We start from the raw sequence: 19,915 nt of genomic DNA, 5'->3' as shown, positions 1-19,915 counted from the left end.
CTCAGGTATGAGTTAAGAGAACGCCTTCCCTACTTTTATAGTGTTTAGATTAACCAGCTACCAGATATTATTTCTGGGGGAATTCAAGTATTAACGAGTGGTAGAGTCTGATAACCTGTAGGGCACAATTTGGTTTCAATCCGTGAAAATGGAACTATGTGCACAGTAAATGAGTTCAGGATGAATAAGTCTACCTGTTGGTAATTAATCCTCATCTCCTCACTTAGGTTTTTTTTTTTTTTTTTTTTTTCATTTTGAACGAGAGCATTTACTTTCCTTTCAAAATATGCCCTTTGGTTCACAAAGATTCCATTCTCAGTAAGTCCTGCCTGGGAAGATGAGATTGGAAATTTTCTTATCTAAATTTATTAAAATTACTGATTCAAAAAAAGGATTTCAATTTTTCAATGGAGAGATGTCAAACTGCAATACTCTATTATGCTCAGTGAATTTAATCTTTCATTATTTTTAGTTTAACTCAGAATGTGAGAAGCATATTGAGGAGGTAATTCAGTGGTTTTAATAACTGCATACCATTTATAGTATCTTTCTATCTTTCTTTAAGATGCTGAGTTTCTGACTTAGATATACCTTTTTTGATACATATTATTCACCTTAAGAGCAGCTAAAAATTTTTCTTGGATTTTCAAAATACAAGCAGAGTGGGGTCCTAATTTTTAATCCTTTTTTGGAATGACTATTCTTTCTATCATAGTCTGTTCTGAAGTTACTTACGTGTCATGTTTTTACAGTGGCCATTATATCTTGTGTTTATAAAGGAAAATGTCCACCCTCCTGCAAAGCCACTAACATTTATTTAAACTTATTGTCAATAATAACCTAAAACTCTTTTTTTTTATTACCATTGCTCTATAATCTTCAAAGATCTTTATAAAATTACCAACAAATTTTGGCATAACTATAAAAATACAGTATAAAATATTTCTGATATGTCTTTTGGCTCTTGCCTCAGATTAAGTATAAGTATGTAGCCAATCTGCATGTGTAGGTTGAGCAGCAATTACCATATTTTATTGAATCTCAGATGCAACTGACTGAAGGAAGCACCTCTGTTTCATGTTCTATTAAGAAATAAAAACAGGTTGTCAATTACAGTATGGCACACAATTGATATCAAGATGTGTCCAATTTCAGAAATATAAAAATGTGAAAAAATGTGCATCTCAAAATCAATGAAATATGTCATTTTGTCAAATTCTAAACACTGTTATACGTTTTATTCTCTTCTTTCACATAAATAAGGCATGATTTAGTCAAGCAAAGAAAACTTTATTTCTGCTACATATAACAACATATTGCTCTAAGAAACAACTATTATATTAGTTTTAGCACTGAAGTGTGAATTCAAAAATACATGTCAACAATCCGTGCTCCCCAGACAAAACAATGTTGTGCACAGACTATCAGGTATATGAAAAAAAAGCGGTCAACTGTCCACAGGGAGTGCGTCCAGTCACATTTTCAGTCAGTCAGCTGAGGATTATGTCATTATTTAGTCTTTGTTCTGTAGAAAGAACACAACAGAAGTATGAAAATCATCACCTGAAAGGAAACAGCTATTGTATTTAGTATTCCTAAAATGTTAGGAATTTCTTTTATTTCAAAATAACCAATGTTATCTGCTTACTTAATCACAGATGTCCCCAAATAAGCAAAACCAAACTTACTCAGAAGGATGATGCAAGCAGGTACTGAATTTCTGAAGGGAAAATGCTGTGAATTAATACAAAATCAGGATGCTCTGAAATACTAAAATTTTTATTTTCCTCAAATAGAAAGAGAAACATATTTTGTACATTAAACCCAGTTCAAAATAGAACTCAATTACTTTCAAAGTTATATTCTTAGACCAGTTTCTTTTCCTATTTCATAGGTGTAGCTCACTTAATCCTAGGCCTATTTCTCAGAGACAAAAGGAACCAGCCTTTATTAGTGGTGCTTGTCCCCTGAAATCAAGGGAACAAATAAAAAAAAATGCTCCCCCTCCCAAAGAACTTCAACTGCTGTAATCTGTAAAATTTGGGAAACTCTTTCATATTATTTTATTGAACCTTTATATAATACATTTATTTAATATACCAACAAAGGAGAAGAATCTCATGGAGTCCACAGTAAACAGAAAATCTACCACAAAAATAAATTTAAAAAACGTGCTGCAACTTTTAAGACATTCAAAACCAATACAGCTGATTATGTCCTACCATTTTTAGCTAACCTGAACCTACTTTATCTTTGCTCTGAATAGGTACAATGGTTCAATAAAGGGAAAAAGGATAGATTTATATTTTATGAATAGTCATGCTGAAGAATAGGTACTTCCTCTGATGTAGGGAACGGGATAAATGTACATCACTTTTACAGGGAAAACGTGGTATTATAAAGCTTCATTCGCACAGCAGCAGCTGGCCACATTTTGTATCATTAAACTTTTAGTTTCTGACCATTCTGGTAAGATGACATGTCAAAGATTCACTGAAATCACCAAGGCAAGTTTTAGCTCACACTTGCAAAACATTATTATATTTTATAAGGAATTCTGCTGATGAATTTTCTCTCAATAACCCTATTAAAAAAATCAGCCTCAGAAAGGTGAAGAGATCTGCCCAATCAAGTCAGTTAAACGTCGGAATTAGAATTCCAAGCCAGATCTTCTGATTTTTAAGTTTAATATTTTTATACTATACAAATAATCACTAGGAAAGGCTCAACCACAAGAGTAATTCATATATTTCCCCCATATTAAGAACTTAGTATTACTGTCCTTTTTTAAGGACAAAGATTCTTTGAATAAAAGAACTGTTAGCTATATATTAAAATATTCACAGACACAAACACATTTTTGTGTGCTATTTTAGAAGATAGCTTGTCTAACCAGAATTCAGGTCTTAACATTTTATTTGTAAATGTAAACAGTTTCGTTTTAAGGACTTGCTAATTCTTTTTCACTGGCATTTTAATATTTTTACATTGTATTGGGTAATGGGAATGAATTTTGTAATTAAATAAAACATTGCAAGACATTTTTAAATTAGGATTATTCATAATGGGCCCAACGGGCATTTCCTATTGCCAACTGCCTTCTAGGAAGGAGGAACTAATCACCTGACTTGCTCTATAGAAAAAAGGTCATCAGCAGTAAGGATTGAGACAATTCACTCTGATACCTGCTAGTTGCCATAATTGGTCAGAAAGAAAACGGAGGTAAAAGAAATTTGCTTTCAAGTCAGTAACTTCCAAGTCAATCTAAAGTGCTTGCCAACTGCTACCATTTGACCAGCAGTGGACTTGGGAAGCTGCTGTGTGTGGGAACAGGGAAACTCTCAGCTACCCCTGAAACTCAGAATTCATTTCCAGAATAAAAAAAGTGAAAGAGTTGAACATTTCTACTTTAAAGAATGTTTCCCTAAGCCATGGAGATATGTGTTGACTATCACAGAAAAAGAAATATAAGTTTGATCTCTGAAAACTAAAAGAAAAAGAAATTCATATGGCTGTATGTATCATTATAATAGACAAGAGTTTTTGGTAAATTGGCAGGGTTCCTTTTTTAATACATATATACACATGAGAATACTTTTCAAATGTCTGGTTTTAATGCACAAACTCACAAATACAAGTCCAGAGAAAAACATCTAGGTTCAAAAGGTCCAAAAAGACGTATTATTTGATATTGCTTTTTAGGCATTTCACTAGTGAGATGTCAAAACACTCTTTATAAAGGTTATTACAAATTACCTTAAGTTATAACTCAAGACATTGACATTAATCCTCTAAATTAAAAATCTTTAGCACTATTTCAATTTTAAAGTTAAACATATGGTAAAAAATTAAATTCTTAATATTAAAACATTCACAAACAAAAAAACCCACTTTAACTTTCTACATTGAAATCTGATTTTATTTTGTAGAAGGGCAAAAACATTCTCCCAGTAAACACTGAAAACATTTAAGTTTAAAAAGTTCAAGTTTAAAAAAAATATATTGTGAAATTAACCCAACCTTTGGTTTTACTAGCCAAGCACTAAGTCACAATGCTTTTAACTGACAACTTCCAAATCCCTAAAAAGAAACTCTATACATATTCCTCTTGCTATAATATTTAGCCAACGTGTTTTTAAAATTCAGACTAAAAAGGGCTTACCTCAAGAATCAGTAAGTTCTTTGTCGTTTGTTAGATTCTTCTCTTGGGGAATCCGCCAGCATAACTTTAAGTCTGACTCCATTTAGGATCTTTCCATGTAAAGTAGTAATGGCATCATTGGCGCTTATTCGATCTGCATACTTGGCATACCCCACGTTTTTTCCTGACACGAGGTAAACTTCGATCAGGTTACCAAAACGACTGAAACAAAGTTAAAAAAAAAAAAATCAAATGAAATTGATAAAAATACAATTGTTTAGGTCCAAAAATTGGGGTCCATTCTGGACTCCTCTTCCATTCCTCTCCCCACATCCAATCTTCAAGTCAATCTTCCTTTTCAAACACGTGCTCTATTAGTCAAGTTCTCTTCATTCTCACTCAGGTCTCTTTCCTCATTCAGCTGGTCATTATCTTTTCCTTGGAATGCTCTAATACCTTCCTCACTTGTTTCCCTGCCCTTTGGGCTTGTCCCTCTCTAATCTATTTTCTACCCTGTCTTTCTAGCGATCTTTCTAAAACAGAGATTTGATCATTTCCTCCTTAAAAATCCCATCCAGGGTGAAGACAAACTCCCTAACATAGCTTATGGGCCTTTCTTGACATAGGCCTTGTCCTCTCCCACTTCACCCTCCCTCCCAGTCTCTCAAATTCCATACTCTAACCATCTCCTTTCACATTCTCTCTTGCAGAAATAACCACCCCTGCCCCCCAAATCCTTTCTTCTCTAGCTAAGTTACTTTTATCTGTCAGGTCTCCATTATACATTGCTTCTTAGAACTTCAGAAATAGATGCTCCCCTTATGTATTTCATAGCCTGGACATTCCTTTTCACAACACCAACCTCACTAGGTTGTAGTATCCTATTCACTTGTTTGTCTCCTACATGAGATTAGCTCTCAGAGGATAAGAACTATTATGTCTTATTTACATCCTATCTTTTGTTTACACAATGTCTCTTGCACTTAGCATGATGACTGCCTGGCGCAAAGGAAATGTTCAAGAAATAAACTACATGAATCAGTTAAATAAGTCAAAATATTCGAACTACTGATGTTTTGTGCAGCTCTTCAATGAGCTTCTTATTTTTTTTTTCCTTTGCTAACCCTGTTATAAGGCAAGGAGGAAAAAGACCAAAAAGAAAAAAGTTAAGATTAAAGGAGTTCTATTAAAAACACAAAAATAAACAAGAGCCTTCCTTTTTCTACACTTATTATGTACTCTTCCTTACAATCAAGTAATTGTTTACTCAATATAATCCTTAAGGATCCAACAGAGTGCTGACAAAATAGAAAATGCTACTCTGTTCAGCTGTATTACAATCACTAAGGAAAAGTTATATAAAAAGAATTCTAGAGGAAAGGTCGACACAGATGTATTTTCTATCAAGAAACAAATGATTTGTCCATTTTATGCATGCAATTTTTCAGAACAATACTGTTTTGTTTTTTTTTAAGGATTTTATTTATTTGACAGACAGAGAGAGACAGCGAGAGAGGGAACACAAGCAAGGGGAGCGGGAGAGGGAGAAACAGGCTTCGAGCAGGGAGCCCGATGCGGGGCTCGATCCCAGGCCCCTGGGATCATGACCTGAGCCGAAGGCAGACGCTTAATGACTGAGCCACCCAAGCGCCCCAAAACAATACTGTTTTATGTCTTCAAAACAAAGTAACAGGAAATTCTGTGTGGAGAATTAAGATGTATAATAAAGAAGAGAAAGAAATGATCATATATTTTAAAAGGTGATATAAATAAGGAATTTTTTAAACTACAGAACAAATCATTTCTATCTGATAAGTATTAGATATAGGAAGTTTCAAGTTTGTGAGAGGGCTTAAATGACTGGTTTAAATCAATTATATTATAAACGTAACTTCGTGGAATTGAAATCTTACCAGAATATATCCTCTAATACATCTAAAGGTAAAGGATGAGGATTAAACACGATAAAAAGTCTTTCTTTCACAGGAGTTTCAGGAGGGGCTTTTTTTTTTGCACGATGGAAGTACAACGTCTGTCTGGATTTGAGGCAACTGTGATCCAGAATTTCCTCCAAATTGCTGTTGAAGAGTTAGGTACAAAATAAGAAAAACTGCACTTTAAGGATTTTAAGCCAAGAGCTAAAGAGATCTATATCATGACTTCTATGTGATCTTGTACTGTAGCTCTGAAAATTTTCTTACATAGGTAATAAACAAAGGCCACATTTATTTTATAGCCTACTGATGTATGATAGAGGTTAAATTCTTACCTACTTACCAGAAATTGCTGCTGACTTGGATTATTCCACACCATTGATGCAAGCTGTGCTGCTACCATCTGCGTTGCCATTTTTCTGAGAAGACTAAAGATAAGAACTGATAATTTACAGAAAACTAGAAATATTCAGTCTCTGACCTGTAACTTATTTTGTGTGACTTCCTCACCCAAGAGGTCAACTGCTTTCTCTTCTTATTCTTCAAGTCACATCATGTATACCCAAAGCCCTGCTGTAAACCCTCCTGAGATAGTACTTACTCTGTTGCGTTACTCCCATCATCAATGAAGGAAACACCTATCCGATTCCCAGGAGGGTACTGAAACCCATGTAACTTGTATTTTGCATAAATAGCTGATGCTACATTGAAATACTGAACCACTCCATGACCTAAAACAAAGTAGAGAATATCAGGAGTTAAAAAGAACACAAGGTACCAAAGCCTGTCTTGCCACAGAATCAAACAATATAGAAATAGCCTGTAATCACATAACTAGTTAACAGAGTCAAATGGGTCAGAAAACAAAGTTTTCTTATACATATGTGCAACAGCTATGTTCCTACAAAGTCTAAACCAGATTTTGGCAAAAATATAAACATGATATTTTAAGGAAAATGTGTAATTATTAGAGTAAGTTCTGTCCAATGAATTTAATTTTAGGATATTGGTGTTTCTTATATGATAGATATACCTAAAGCCAAACAGTTTTTCTTACATTTTTATTCTTTGAAATCTGCTTTGAAATTTTAAAATTTTCCCTATCATACTGAGTAGGAAATGAAATGAGGAGAATATATAGCCTGATAAAAGCATACAGTCATCAGGCTTGCTGCAGTGCTAGAGAAAGGAAAAGTGCTATTTATGAAAAAGAAAAGGTAGGGAACAGAGGCTCTCAGATTAGAAGTCACATATTTCACATTTCTTTGGAGAGCTTTCAGCTAAGGAAATAGATTTCAATTCAGGAGGGTGATGCTGTAGTGGGGGGATAATTTTATACTGGAGTCCATATATGGACAGCCCATGAGCCTGTAACACAACCAAAAAGTTTTCGTAATATATAACCCATACATATAATATAATATAATATAATATAATATAATATAATATAATATAATATAATATAATACATAACCGATATATGCAATATAACCCACTTGGGGGAAAACACTGCTATAATTTCACGTTCCTTTCTAAACCCAAGCACCCCAACATTTTAATGAAAATAAAATTCAGATAGCAAATGAACATATAAAACTAATTCAGATAGAACTCTATGATGATACCTCTATTAATAAAAAGGTGCCCAATAACACATATATTTATTTATCAGACATACTCAACCAGAGAAACGATATAGAAGGTAAAGGAACAAATACATTTCAACATACCCGATAAAAGGGAAAGAAATACAAAATAAATAGAATTATACATAATAATGAATGTGCCAAAAAACACAAAGTGTGTGCCTTAGAGTCAGAATAAAGAATGATAGTCTAAGGTTGGGTTAGGGTTGGAGATGGTCCAAAGTAGGCTCAGACGGGTAGTCGTGCTAAGAGACCAGCGCTGGGTAGAGTAATAGTAAGTGCAAGTGTCTGTGTGAAAAGTGGTACCACTCCAGGCCTGCCAGCCCGATGACCTGACTCACTCTCCTACTTCCCCTTACATCCATAACACCCGGAAAGGACTAAATCGAGTGTATCTATAGTACTAGAAGAGATGCCAAGTATGACTTCTCTATACCACCCCTCCAATTCTCTAAACAAACCAATAAGCTCCTGAGATTTCCTGAGTGCCTACTATGTGCCAGGACTTGCATTAGGTATTTTACATACAGCATTTCTAATTCTTATCTAACCTTGGCATAGAAGGTATTAATAATCCCCTTTTACAGATGAAGAAAGAGATTCAGAAAGGATAAGCAAACTGCCAAGGTCCCAGAGCTACGTGCCAGTGCTGGGATTTGCATTTTGAGTCTAATGTGAAATGGAATGCCAACCATTTTCCATTATGCCACAATAACTCCATTTTCAAAAAGCCTTAAAAAAAACCTTAAAAAATTATGAAGATGGTTAAGCCAACACTAGGTATTAGGTTTAACCAATTAACTAGTTAATAAGTTCAAATGGCTGATATTAGAGCCTTGCTTCAGATTTTTTTTTTAAGATTTTATTTATTCATTTGAGACACAGAGATAGAGAGTGAGAGCATGAGCAGGGAGAGAGGCAGAGGGAGAGGGAGAAGCAGGCTCCCCGCTGAGCCAGGAGCCTGATGTGGGGCTCGATCCCAGGACCCTGGGATCATGACCCGAGCCGAAGGCAGATGCTTAACCATCTGAGCCACCCAGGCGCCCTTGCTTCAGATTTTTAAAAAAGATCTTATTTATTTGAGAGAGAGAACACAAGTCGGGGCGGGGGGAGAGGGAGAGGGAGAAGCAGACTCTCCACTTAGCAGGGAGCCTGACATGGGGCTCAATCCCAGGACCCTGAGATCAAGACCTGAACCAAAGGCAGACGCTCAACTGACTGAGCCACCCAGGCGCCCCAGAGCCTTGCTATAATTAAGACTGGGAAGAAGTAGAGAGAGAAGTAGAGCAATTAGATGTTTGAAATGAAGGGAAGGAGTTTCATTTTAAGGTATAAAGTTTAAAAAACAACAACAAAAAAGAGAGACACTTAGGGACGAGGAGGAAGCTTTAAGGGTTTTAGAACTTTGCCTAGCATTAATCAGGAGTACAGGGACCCCATCCTGAGGTATTCTGGTTGTACAACTGGAAAGAGAGAACACTCTATATTGTGGGAGTTAAAATATTCTTTAAAAATAAATGACTTGGGGTGCCTGGGTGGCTCAGTCGTTAAGCATCTGCCTTCAGCTCAGGTCATGGTCCCAGGGTCCTGGAATCAAGCCCCGCATCGGGCTCCCTGATCAGCGGGAAGCCTGCTTCTCCCTCTCCCACTCCCCTGCTTGTGTTCCCTCTCTCGCTATGTCTCTGTCGAATAAACAAATAACATCTTTTAAATAAATAAAAATAAATGACTTATATAAAGGAGATATATTCTCAGGGGTTTATTTATTAAGGTATCATTGTATTTGAAAGTTTAAAGTGGAGAAAAAGAAAACATAAAGTTGTCAAAGAAAGAGTATCTGACATAAGAAGTGCCACTGGAGAAAAGACATTTTAACAAAACACAGTATATTAAAAAGTAATAGACATTATTTTACCATAATTAGAATAAGGATCTCGTTGAACTTCACAGTATTCCAATCCTGGTACTATATCAAAAATACTGAAAAGCTGCTCTTCAGTGAAAGGAACTCTTGATACAACTGACAGGCGTTTGGAGATAGCTTCTTGGCCTCTGTTATCATTCTTGTCGAAACTTGAAAATTCAGATTGTTGTTCTCCAACAATATAAAAAAAAAGTACATCTTTTAATTTCTATAGAGTCAACATTTTAGGTACAAGGAAGATGAGCTGTCATTAAGTCCATTGCATTGGACCAAGGCACTGTGTTTTGTAGTATGTTCTTGGTCATTAGCACTATCAGAGGGACCAATGGTGAAAAAACAGACAACTCTTCCCACTCCCCTGCCTTTGACACAGAAATATAAGCAGAAATGTGTAGTCTAACTTCAGAGGAATATGTTTAGTATGCAAAACTGCAAAATATGGTACGGGTTTCACCTAAAAGAAAGTTTATGCCAAATAACATTTATAGGACTTACTTTCATCACTCATTTCTCCCTTTGGCTAACTTCTACTTTTGTCATTCCTCTCCTTTCTCTAGCCCTAATTTTAAAGCAGCAGTACCTTAGGGATAAAATCTTAGGACTCACACTGAGGGGATATCAGGATAGGTCTTTCATACTTTTTGGTCCTACACAGAGGCAGAAGCTCACTCAAAAAAAGTGGCAGTGATGTAGTTTAATATTTAGATAATACATAACTAACCATAGAAAACTATAATTGGAATTATTATTTTTTTCTGTTACACATAGAAATATATAATTATATATAATATAAACATATAATTATATTTCTGTTATACATAAAATATAATAATATATATTTATATAATAATATAATAATTTCCAATTATAGTTTTCTGTTACACATAGTGTTAAATACTAGTTACACAAGTGTTAAATATTAAGACCATGAGGAGTCATGAAAAACTTCTCAAAAAACCCCATACTAACTTTTATTCACTAAGTGAGGTTTACAGACTAAAGAATATTTTATGAAATCCAAATCCAATTGTATATTCTACATATACTATTAAAATAAAGGATACCTTACTCACCAAATGGAAACATATTTACTCTAGGTTCATGTCCCAATGTCTCCTGCCTCATGTTACTATAATAGTCTTGTTCCGAGGATTCAGATGCTTTATTTTTAGGTTCAGCCAAGATTGCCCTAAAACCTGAAAAAGAGAATCTATGACTTTCAAACTTCATAGCAAATTTAACACACCTGCAAATATACTTTATTGCTAGTGCTTAGCTTTTAACTGTAATTGTATAAAACAAAATCTACACAAGGGCCATTTGCACCAGACCTACTTACTTGCTTTTTGGAAGATGGCAAAGAATAAATAAAAAGTGCAAGAATCTCAAGTTATGGGTCAATGTAGACATGAAAGATCAGCAATTCTATCCTATCCTTTCCAGTCTCCCTGCTATTACAAAAAACATCATGGCTCGTTCTCCCTGGCTCAACATCAAAATCCTACAGGGCTCTTCACATTCAACCTGTTAGCAAGATTCTTCCTTTGAAATACACTTACAAGATGTTATCTTTTACTCTAATTTCTTTGCCTTTGTTTCTAAGTCAGATTCCCTTCAATTAATTACAACAACTCTTTAAGTGGTCTCTGTGCCTCTGGATCAAAGGTTTTAAGTAGGGGCTCAAAGATGAGCTTCAAAAAGTGGGAAGGTTCCATGAACTCTCTGAAACTTTAAACAAAATGCTTATGTATATGTGCATATGGGCATATTTCAAAGGAGAAGGTTCATAGCTTTCATCATATTATTCAGTGGCTCCTAAAAGGATAAAACCAGTCACTTTGAATTCTTTCTCTGGAAATCCATCCTTGATACTGTGGTTAGATCAACTGTCCTAATAGTTATTTTTCTGCTTTTAAAACAATCTACAAGGGAATCCTAACTGAGGTTGAACTGTTTATAACCTCCCATATATGGTGCCAATGTATTTAGTTAACTTTATCTCCTAATTTCTCAACAGGATTATTACGCTTTCTTCACACTGTTGCCTTCACAGTATTAAGCAAAGACATGTTTACTCCTAGCTCTGTGCCTTTGCTAAAACTGCTGTCACCCTCTTTTCTGCCTACTCTATACCAGATGTCAATCTTACCTCTAGAGGTGTTCTCATGCTCTCAGTGCACTTGTTTCTCACCACTGTTGGACCATACCACACATTTTTAAACATTTTCTCATTTGGCAAATTTTTATTGAGTCTATTAAAAATGGCAGTATCTTTGATAGAGATCTCAATAAATCCTTACAGAGGGCCTATAACTAACAGTACTAGGTACTAGGAATGACAGAAACAGACAAATAAAACATACTCCCTGCTTTCAAAGAGCCTTTTAAAAATTCTTCTATTATTCTTTAACTATTTTTTGTCTATTAGATCTTGGCTACCCAATATAATTAAATTCCTTAAAAGCTATATATTTATTCCCTTTGTATCTTTTTACTTAACATATTGCTGAGTATGCCATAGGTACTCAATTAATGCTGGTTGACTGAGAAATTCAGAAGGATCTGAGAGGAAATTTTGGTGTGTATCTTAAGGTTATTTAAGGAGGGCACGTTCTGCACAGAGCACTGGATGTTATATGAAAACAATGAATCGTGGATCACTACATCAAAAACTAATGATGTATTGTATGGTGACTAACGTAACATAATAAAATATAATTAAAAAAAAAAGAATTCTACTGATTAGCAATAATTCTTTCCAGTACATATAGATCTTTATAATACCCTAAAACCTACCAATTTAATTATTCCTCATTTCTCAAGGTCAATATAACCAGGAGTATGACAACAAACGATATTTTCCCTGGCTTCTTTAAAATTCTTATTCTTCATTATATATACCAGCAACAGCAAAAGATCCAATTAATGTCACTCTAGCTCAAAATTAACCCAATATATATTTAGTTACCTATGTGGGCAAATATTACACTAAGTCCCAACTTCAACCTTTATGTTTATTAGTATATACTTAATTCTATTTAAGGTTTAGGTTAAACATGAACAAATATAACAGAAAATTTGAGATTTTTTTAATACAAAGAAAAAATATTCTTTAAAAAAGCCTGAAAGGGTAAGTCAATTTTTTAATACTTAAAAATCTTAAATTACTATAGAAATAATAACCAAAATGTGGCAACAGTATTTTCACTTATTAAGTTAATGCAATTGTTCGTATTTCTCTTCAAGACAGTGCCTCAATGAAAACTTAATCACAGCCCCAAAATAATTTTCATCTTAGGTATATACATATATTTAAACTCCCGATGCTAGGATTAAATTAGCAGGTATGGTTATTAGCAAAACCAAGGGTTAAATTCAGTTATTTAGAATAATTAAAAGTTTTTAAGAAGTCTTTAATATGTTAAATGAACATATCCTTACTTCGATCACAGTTTTCTATTGCTTGGGCAGCTTGTGATGGTTTTAAGTATCGAACATAACCCAAACCTTTACTTTCTCCAGTTACTTTATTCTTAATAATGCTGCAATACTCGATATCTCCATACACCTATGAGAGTTAAAAGAAATGATCTTAGAGGAGTCAAAATCAATAACTGAACAGATTATTTCAGAACTTAAAGTTTATTTGTGTCCCTTATTGGCAAAACTAGAAATGAGAATTAGAATTTACAGCCATTTTTAATAACAGAATCCAAATGTCACAAACTAATGAGGCACTAGAAAAAGAACCATACTAACGATATAGGCAAATAATAACACAACCAAAATAATGATGATTTTCATTTTCATCTTCTGAGCATTTGCTTTACATATATTATCTTACTGCTACAACAGTTCTTCAAGGATATATATATAATATGTATGTGGGTATGTATATACGTACGTATATGTATATACACACAATATATTATATATTTGTATATCTATATATGTTATACTATTTATTTCGCAGACAAGGAAACTGGGTCTTTGAGAAATCAAATAATTTGCCCATGTCATGGAGGGCACGTAAGAATGTGTACATGGTTTGGAAAGCTCCAAAGTCTTGCTCAGTGGTGATTACAAGCTGGAATTGAACCTTCCATATCCAAATCTTAGCTCAGTCCCTTATTAACTGAGCAGTTTAGTTATCTTCTCTGTGCCTATCTCTTTACCTGTTAAATGGGGCTAAAAGTTGTACCTACTTCAAAGGGTTATTTTAAGAGTTAAATGAACTAATAGACCTAAAGGGTCTGGGACACACTAAACATTAGCTACAGCTGTCTGCCTTCTAACAGGACATAACTGATTATGTATTCTTTTGAAGAGGAGCCTCTCAAAGCGTATCACTAAAACACACTGACGTACTCAGAAAGTCAATTCTCTATGTGAAAAATATGGGTAAAAGTTTACTTTTAATGTTGGTAGAAATATGGGATACAAATTCTTAGTATTTATTTTTTTAAAGATTTTATTTATTATTTAGAGAGAGACAGTGTATGTGTGTGAGCAGGGGGAGGGGCAGAGAGAGAGGGAGAGAGAAATCTCCAGCAGACTCCGAGCTGAGTGTGGAGCCTTATGAAGGGCTCCACCTCACGACCCTGAGATCATGACCTGAGCCAAAATCAAGAGTCAGATGCTTAACCAACTGAGCCACCCAGGTGCCCCCTTAGTGTTTATTTTTTATTTTGTAAAATTCTCAGGTAACCAGTTAGCAACTTAATTATTATACATTTGGATAAAATGTCATATTTGTTCACTCAGAAAAAGATAAAAATTTATAAATATGTAAGATAAAAACTTCCTTCTTACTATTGGAAGAAGTATGGAATATATATTTTTGGTAGTTGTTATTTTTGAGATATTTTATTCAACTCTTACTTGGGGTAGGACAGAGAAAGTTTGAAAATTACTTTTCACTATTTGTTTCTTTTCTTTCTTGCTTGTTGCCCACCTGATTCATAGTGTTGGGAAACTTATTAGAAAAAGGATGAAAAATTACAACTCAAAACAATTTAAGAATTGCTTTTTAATTATTTTTGTGAAAGTATATCACATATATAAAAATCAATGGCTAAAAAGAGATTTAAAATTCTCTTCAAATTTCATGGACTATAATCTTGCTATACGGTTCAGAGCTGTAGTTTTTTTTTCCTTTAAATAGAACTCCTTCAAAGGCTTAATTTTAGGACAAAAATTCTATAAAGGATGAGCCTTTCTGTGAATAAGTACATCTACATGCCACAGGCTTATAATCAATACTAGATAATACAGTTCACACACTCAGGCTTGCTTGACTCCCCTCTATATGAGAGCAACAGAGTGGTGAGAGGGTACTTTGAAAGTGTAAAGACCAAGAGCAGGTTCCACCACCTACCAGGTATGTGACCTAATTTAAAACTCCAGGCTTTATACTTTATTTTCCTGAATCTGTGTTTTCCTTATATGGGGGAAAATACCATCATTAATATTTTTCAGTTTTTATGTTTTTTTTTTTAAGTTAGTTTATTCTAGGTTTAATATTTTAAAACTAGATGGAAATAGGTGACTTAAAAACAGTTCCTTAATTCTCTACCAGCAATCTAATCATCTAACTCAAACAACACTTGAGATTTAATAACCATACAACCAATTTAGGATTGTAAGTTACCACAGATGCTAGCTGATTAGAAAACATAAGTACCTTAAATTTTTCCCGCAGATCTTCTTCTGTGTAGGACTTTGGTATCATAACAAATATTCTCGTAAGTTCTTCATCTTCAACATCACGGTGACTTCCAGATGATCTGGACTGAGCAATGAAAACCTAAGAAACAAACAAAATCCAAAAAATAATATAAAAAAAATCAGTTAACTGTTTTCCTATTTCTTAAGTATACTTACTTCATTATTAGTGTGAGAGTCATGTTAGGTTAAACACAATGTAATAGCGTTTTGTCAAAAAGTTTTTTTAAAGCAATCTTTACTGCAATGACATTTTATATAATACCAATGTCTGCACTTACTTTTGCACTTTTGTTTGCCAAGAGGAAGTCAGTGCATTGAAAAAGAATGTATACTCCATAGTTGCTGAATACAGTGTCTAATAAATGCCAATTACAGTTGATTAATAGTATTATCTAAATATCACATCTTTACTGATTTTATCTAGTTGTTTTATCAGATACTAAGAGAGGAGTATAAAAACCTGATTGCAAATTTATCTTTCTCCTTTTAGTTCTATCAATAATGTTTCATGTATTTTGAAGCTGTATTACTGGCTGCATAAACATGTGGGATTCTTATGTACTTTTTGACTGATATTCTTATTCCTATGAAATTGCCCTTTCTCTGTTAATACTCTTTGTGTTGAAGACCATTTTGTATGACATCACACAAGCTTTTTCTATCCTTTAACTTTCAACAACTTTGTATCTTTATGTCTCTTTTAAATAGTATTTAGTTTGGTCTTTCTTTTTTTATAAATCCTGATAATCTCTGCCTTTAATTGGCACATTAAGTCTACTTATGTTTAATGTAATTATTGATATAGTCGGGTTTAAGTCTAGAATGTCATTATTTTTAACTGTTTTCTTTCTAATATTAACCTTTAAAAAAGGTAACATAACCATATTCTGGATCACCTCAGGGACCATCCAAATGATTTATGTGAGCAAGAAAATGCACAGGACTACCTGAGGCTCCATTTTCTACTATTAGCAATTTAGTTTTACTGAAACATCATCTATGACATTAGATTACTTAGATTTATTACTTGGATTATGATACTAGATTGTTACTTTATAAAACTGTTTTGGTTTTATATTATCCTAGAGGAATGTTAAAATCTCTAATTAGGATTGTGGATTTGTACAGAGCTATAAGGATAAGAATTTTAATGACTAGTTTTGTTTTTTTATAACTTGAAGACATGTAATACAATTAATATAAATCACCACACGAAGCCCTTAAGGTTTCTTTCTCCTTCTTCTACTTTAAAGGGGCGGCTGTATGCCATTCAAGTATGAGAAAACCTCAACTTATGGAATTCCAGAGTAGGAGGCAGCAACCCAAAGGACAGAGAACTTATAAAGCCATGGGATTTCAAAAATATGAAACAGAAGATCGTATGTTTGCTTAGAAAACAGCTGTCATAGAGGTATAGGGCCTTGTTGACAAGATACAGCTGGAGACATATTCCTAGAGTCTACTGTTACTCCTTCAATAAACTTACACTAGCAATGTATGAGGTATTAGTAATAGAGTACTTAGCAATACAGAAATGACCCATTAGAAAGTCAGTCTAGTGGACGTATCACTAATGAATGATCAATAGAAAAATAAAATAGGAAACCTTTACGAATATGGGAAGACACTGGGGGAAAAGAAAGAGGCTCAAGTTAAGATTTGAGACTGGAGGTGTCATCAGATCACAAATTTCTAAATTTTAGAAGTCTAGAGTGTTTCAAATTTTCAACAAGGCAGGCAGTGTCTGAGCAGAACACATGTATAATAATTAACCACCTAATGGGGATTTCTCCTGAGACTTTATGTTCAGACTACAGACTCTAAATAAGAGACATTCTTGCGAAGCTGAAAACCAAGACTTTACCCCTTTCCTCCAGATAATGTAGTTGGTCACAGAATAACTCTTACTTAGCCAATCTTTTCTGGCTGCAGGCCCAGGGCTATAATTTTCTTATGTGTCTTATAGATCCTTTGGAACTTTGCAAAAGCAAACTACATGAGAAAAGTTGAAGCTGAATTAATTTAACGGGAAATACAGAAAAAACAAAAAGAAACACAAAGAAACTACATTCCAGTGAAAGACAGACGAAGCTGAACCTGCTGAAGAATGAACTTAGACTGTCTAGCTCGGTCCTGTAATGCAACAAACTTCTGGCTGAAACTGAGTGGACCAAAATGTGGAAAACAACTTAAACTTGAATTATTTTGGGGAGTAACTTCTCTGCGGCTAAAAGGGAGGGTACATTTCAGTGCTGGGACTTTTACTTCTCTTGTAGGAATTTAATCAAGGAAAGGGGATTATATGGGTTTGAGATTTGGGGCACTTTTTGGGTTGCCCAGAGATCTCTGGTTATACTCAAAAGTATAAAAAAACCCTCTAGGCTAATTTAATTAGAAGGAGATAAAAATTACCAATCTAGGACAGGAGTCACAAACCACAGCTTCCTGTTTTTCTACAGCCCATGATCTAAAAATTGTTTTTACATTTTTAAAGGGCTGTTAAAAACAACGAACGTGTCACAGAGACTGTATGTGGCTCACAGCGCCTAAAATATTTACTATCTGTCCTCCTACAGAAAAAGTTTGTCAACCCCTGATCTAGCATATGCTGTGGCCTTACAATTCATTTTATTGATGATCTGTTCTGCTCCATTTCAGACAGTTGGGGAGGCGGAAATAAAGGAAATGTCTATGGTGGTCTACCGTACTGCTGGTATACTCCTGTGCTCCTTCTCTTTTGTGGTTGGAGGGATAGGGAAGACCTCCGAGACTGAAATATCTTTCAGTCTTTCATTTATGTCAGTATTAATAATATCCTTACCAGTTTTCTGTAGTAAATGGGAGGAATAAAAGGGGGAAAAAAAAGTCGAGGAAAAGAGAATTTTGTGGAAGTCTCCAACAGAATTACATACACAGCAACTTTTTCTACAGGACAGGTGAGGGTACAGTTTAAGCAACTGTCAGATCCTCAGGAATGGGTCCTGAACTGAGTTCACAGCCAGTAAGGAATGACATTTTGGCTACTACTGACCATAAGGATATATTGAGGGCCTACCTTTTTTTTGCCAAGCACTGTGCTGAAAGCATCGATAAAGCCAAATAACTCTCAAAATCACCCTTCCTGCCACGTGTCAGTTATCTTAATTTTACACAAGTAAGTGCGGAAACAATATAAATACCTCCAGGGTGAAGTAAGAGTATACAAAGAAGCATTAAAAACAATACCACTACACTACCATCACAATGATTTGGCTCTTTTTTTTTTTTTTTAAAGATTTTATTTATTTATTTGAGAGAGAGAGAGAGCACATGAGAGGGGGGAGGGTCAGCGGGAGAAGCAGACTCCCTGCCGAGCAGGGAGCCCGATGCGGGACTCGATCCAGGGACTCCAGGATCATGACCTGAGCCGAAGGCAGTCGCTTAACCAACTGAGCCACCCAGGCGCCCTGATTTGGCTCTTCTTGGGGCAGTTTACTTTGGTTGCTTTCAAAGAAAAGTGGCAATAACAAAACGTATGCCATTACTACTTTCACAAAGAGGGCTTAGTTAAGAGGATTTTAAAAATCACAATAGTGTGACAAATATACAATAGCAGCAGTTTTAGTCACCTTGATTCAAACGTTATATACATGTACACTTTCGTCTGGTACTGGGCAAACGCCCAACACCAGAGAGGCCAGTTTCATACACTTTTATCAAGTTGTATATAAGTTCAGTACCAACCTGAAGAAAAGCAAAAAACAAAAACAAAAACAAAACCTGTTTTTATACATGGTAAACGGGGTTATGAGAGTGGCGGTTCAGAGGTGGGCGGTGGAGTCCAGAGCTGCGTAGTGGTGACGGCCGGAGTGGAGGGAGGCCCAGTCAGCTCTGCAGCTCAAGTCGGGGCGGACGTTCTTTCCGCACCGTCCAAACCCCCGCACCCCTCTCTCGAACGCCATCCTCCCGCCCCCGGAATGCCAGCCGCTGCCCAGTGCGCCCCAAGGAGGGGCTGTACTACCCCGACCCCACGCTGACACAGCTTCAGGTGCAGGGAGGCCCCATCCCTTCCCACCCCCGCGGGTACCCCAACCCGGGCACCTGCACCTTGATGGGCTTGGTGTCGTTGGGGCTGAGGCACTGGCCGTGCATCTCCTCCATGGCCCTGCAGGCCTGGGAGCTGCGGGCAAACTTGACGAAGGCGATGCCCTTGGACTCCTTGGTGTGCTTGTCTCGCACCACCCAGATGTCCTGGATCTCGCCGAAGGGCGAGAAGCGCTCCCTCAGCACCGACTCGGGCGTGTACTTGCTGATCACCAGGAAGATGCGGCTGTTGGGCGGCTCGTCCAGGCTGTCCACGCCCGGCCGGAAGCCTCCGCCGCTCGCACAGCTGCCTGCTTCGTCCATGGTGCTCCACCCCGGCGCGGGAGCCAGGCCCGGGTCCCCTTCAGGTCTCCTCGCTTCCGCCGCGCCCGCCACCGCCGCTTTGCACACCCAGCCGTTGTGGGTCCGGCGCTCCGCTTCCGGAAGACGCAAGAGTCGGGCGCCTGCCGCGGTCCGGCCG

At 35.9% G+C, this 19,915-nt stretch overlaps 1 protein-coding gene across 1 annotated transcript; it reads right to left on the bottom strand.

Moving 5' to 3' along the window:
* Positions 1-985: 985 nt before the first annotated feature.
* Positions 986-19,915, bottom strand: RBM45 (RNA binding motif protein 45). Its single transcript, XM_021703080.1, is given in 11 exon segments — positions 986-1,525; positions 4,163-4,363; positions 6,055-6,152; positions 6,154-6,219; positions 6,419-6,503; positions 6,677-6,806; positions 9,637-9,816; positions 10,719-10,841; positions 13,087-13,213; positions 15,329-15,451; positions 19,459-19,915. Coding segments are annotated over 10 exon segments (1,425 nt in total). The 5' UTR covers positions 19,759-19,915; the 3' UTR covers positions 986-1,525; positions 4,163-4,170.

This window comes from Neomonachus schauinslandi, chromosome 3 (genome assembly GCF_002201575.2).
Source record: "Neomonachus schauinslandi chromosome 3, ASM220157v2, whole genome shotgun sequence".
NCBI classification, from domain to species: domain Eukaryota; kingdom Metazoa; phylum Chordata; class Mammalia; order Carnivora; family Phocidae; genus Neomonachus; species Neomonachus schauinslandi.
The sequence above is the reverse complement of the archived record's forward strand: the minus strand, read 5'-3'. Positions and strand labels throughout refer to the sequence as shown.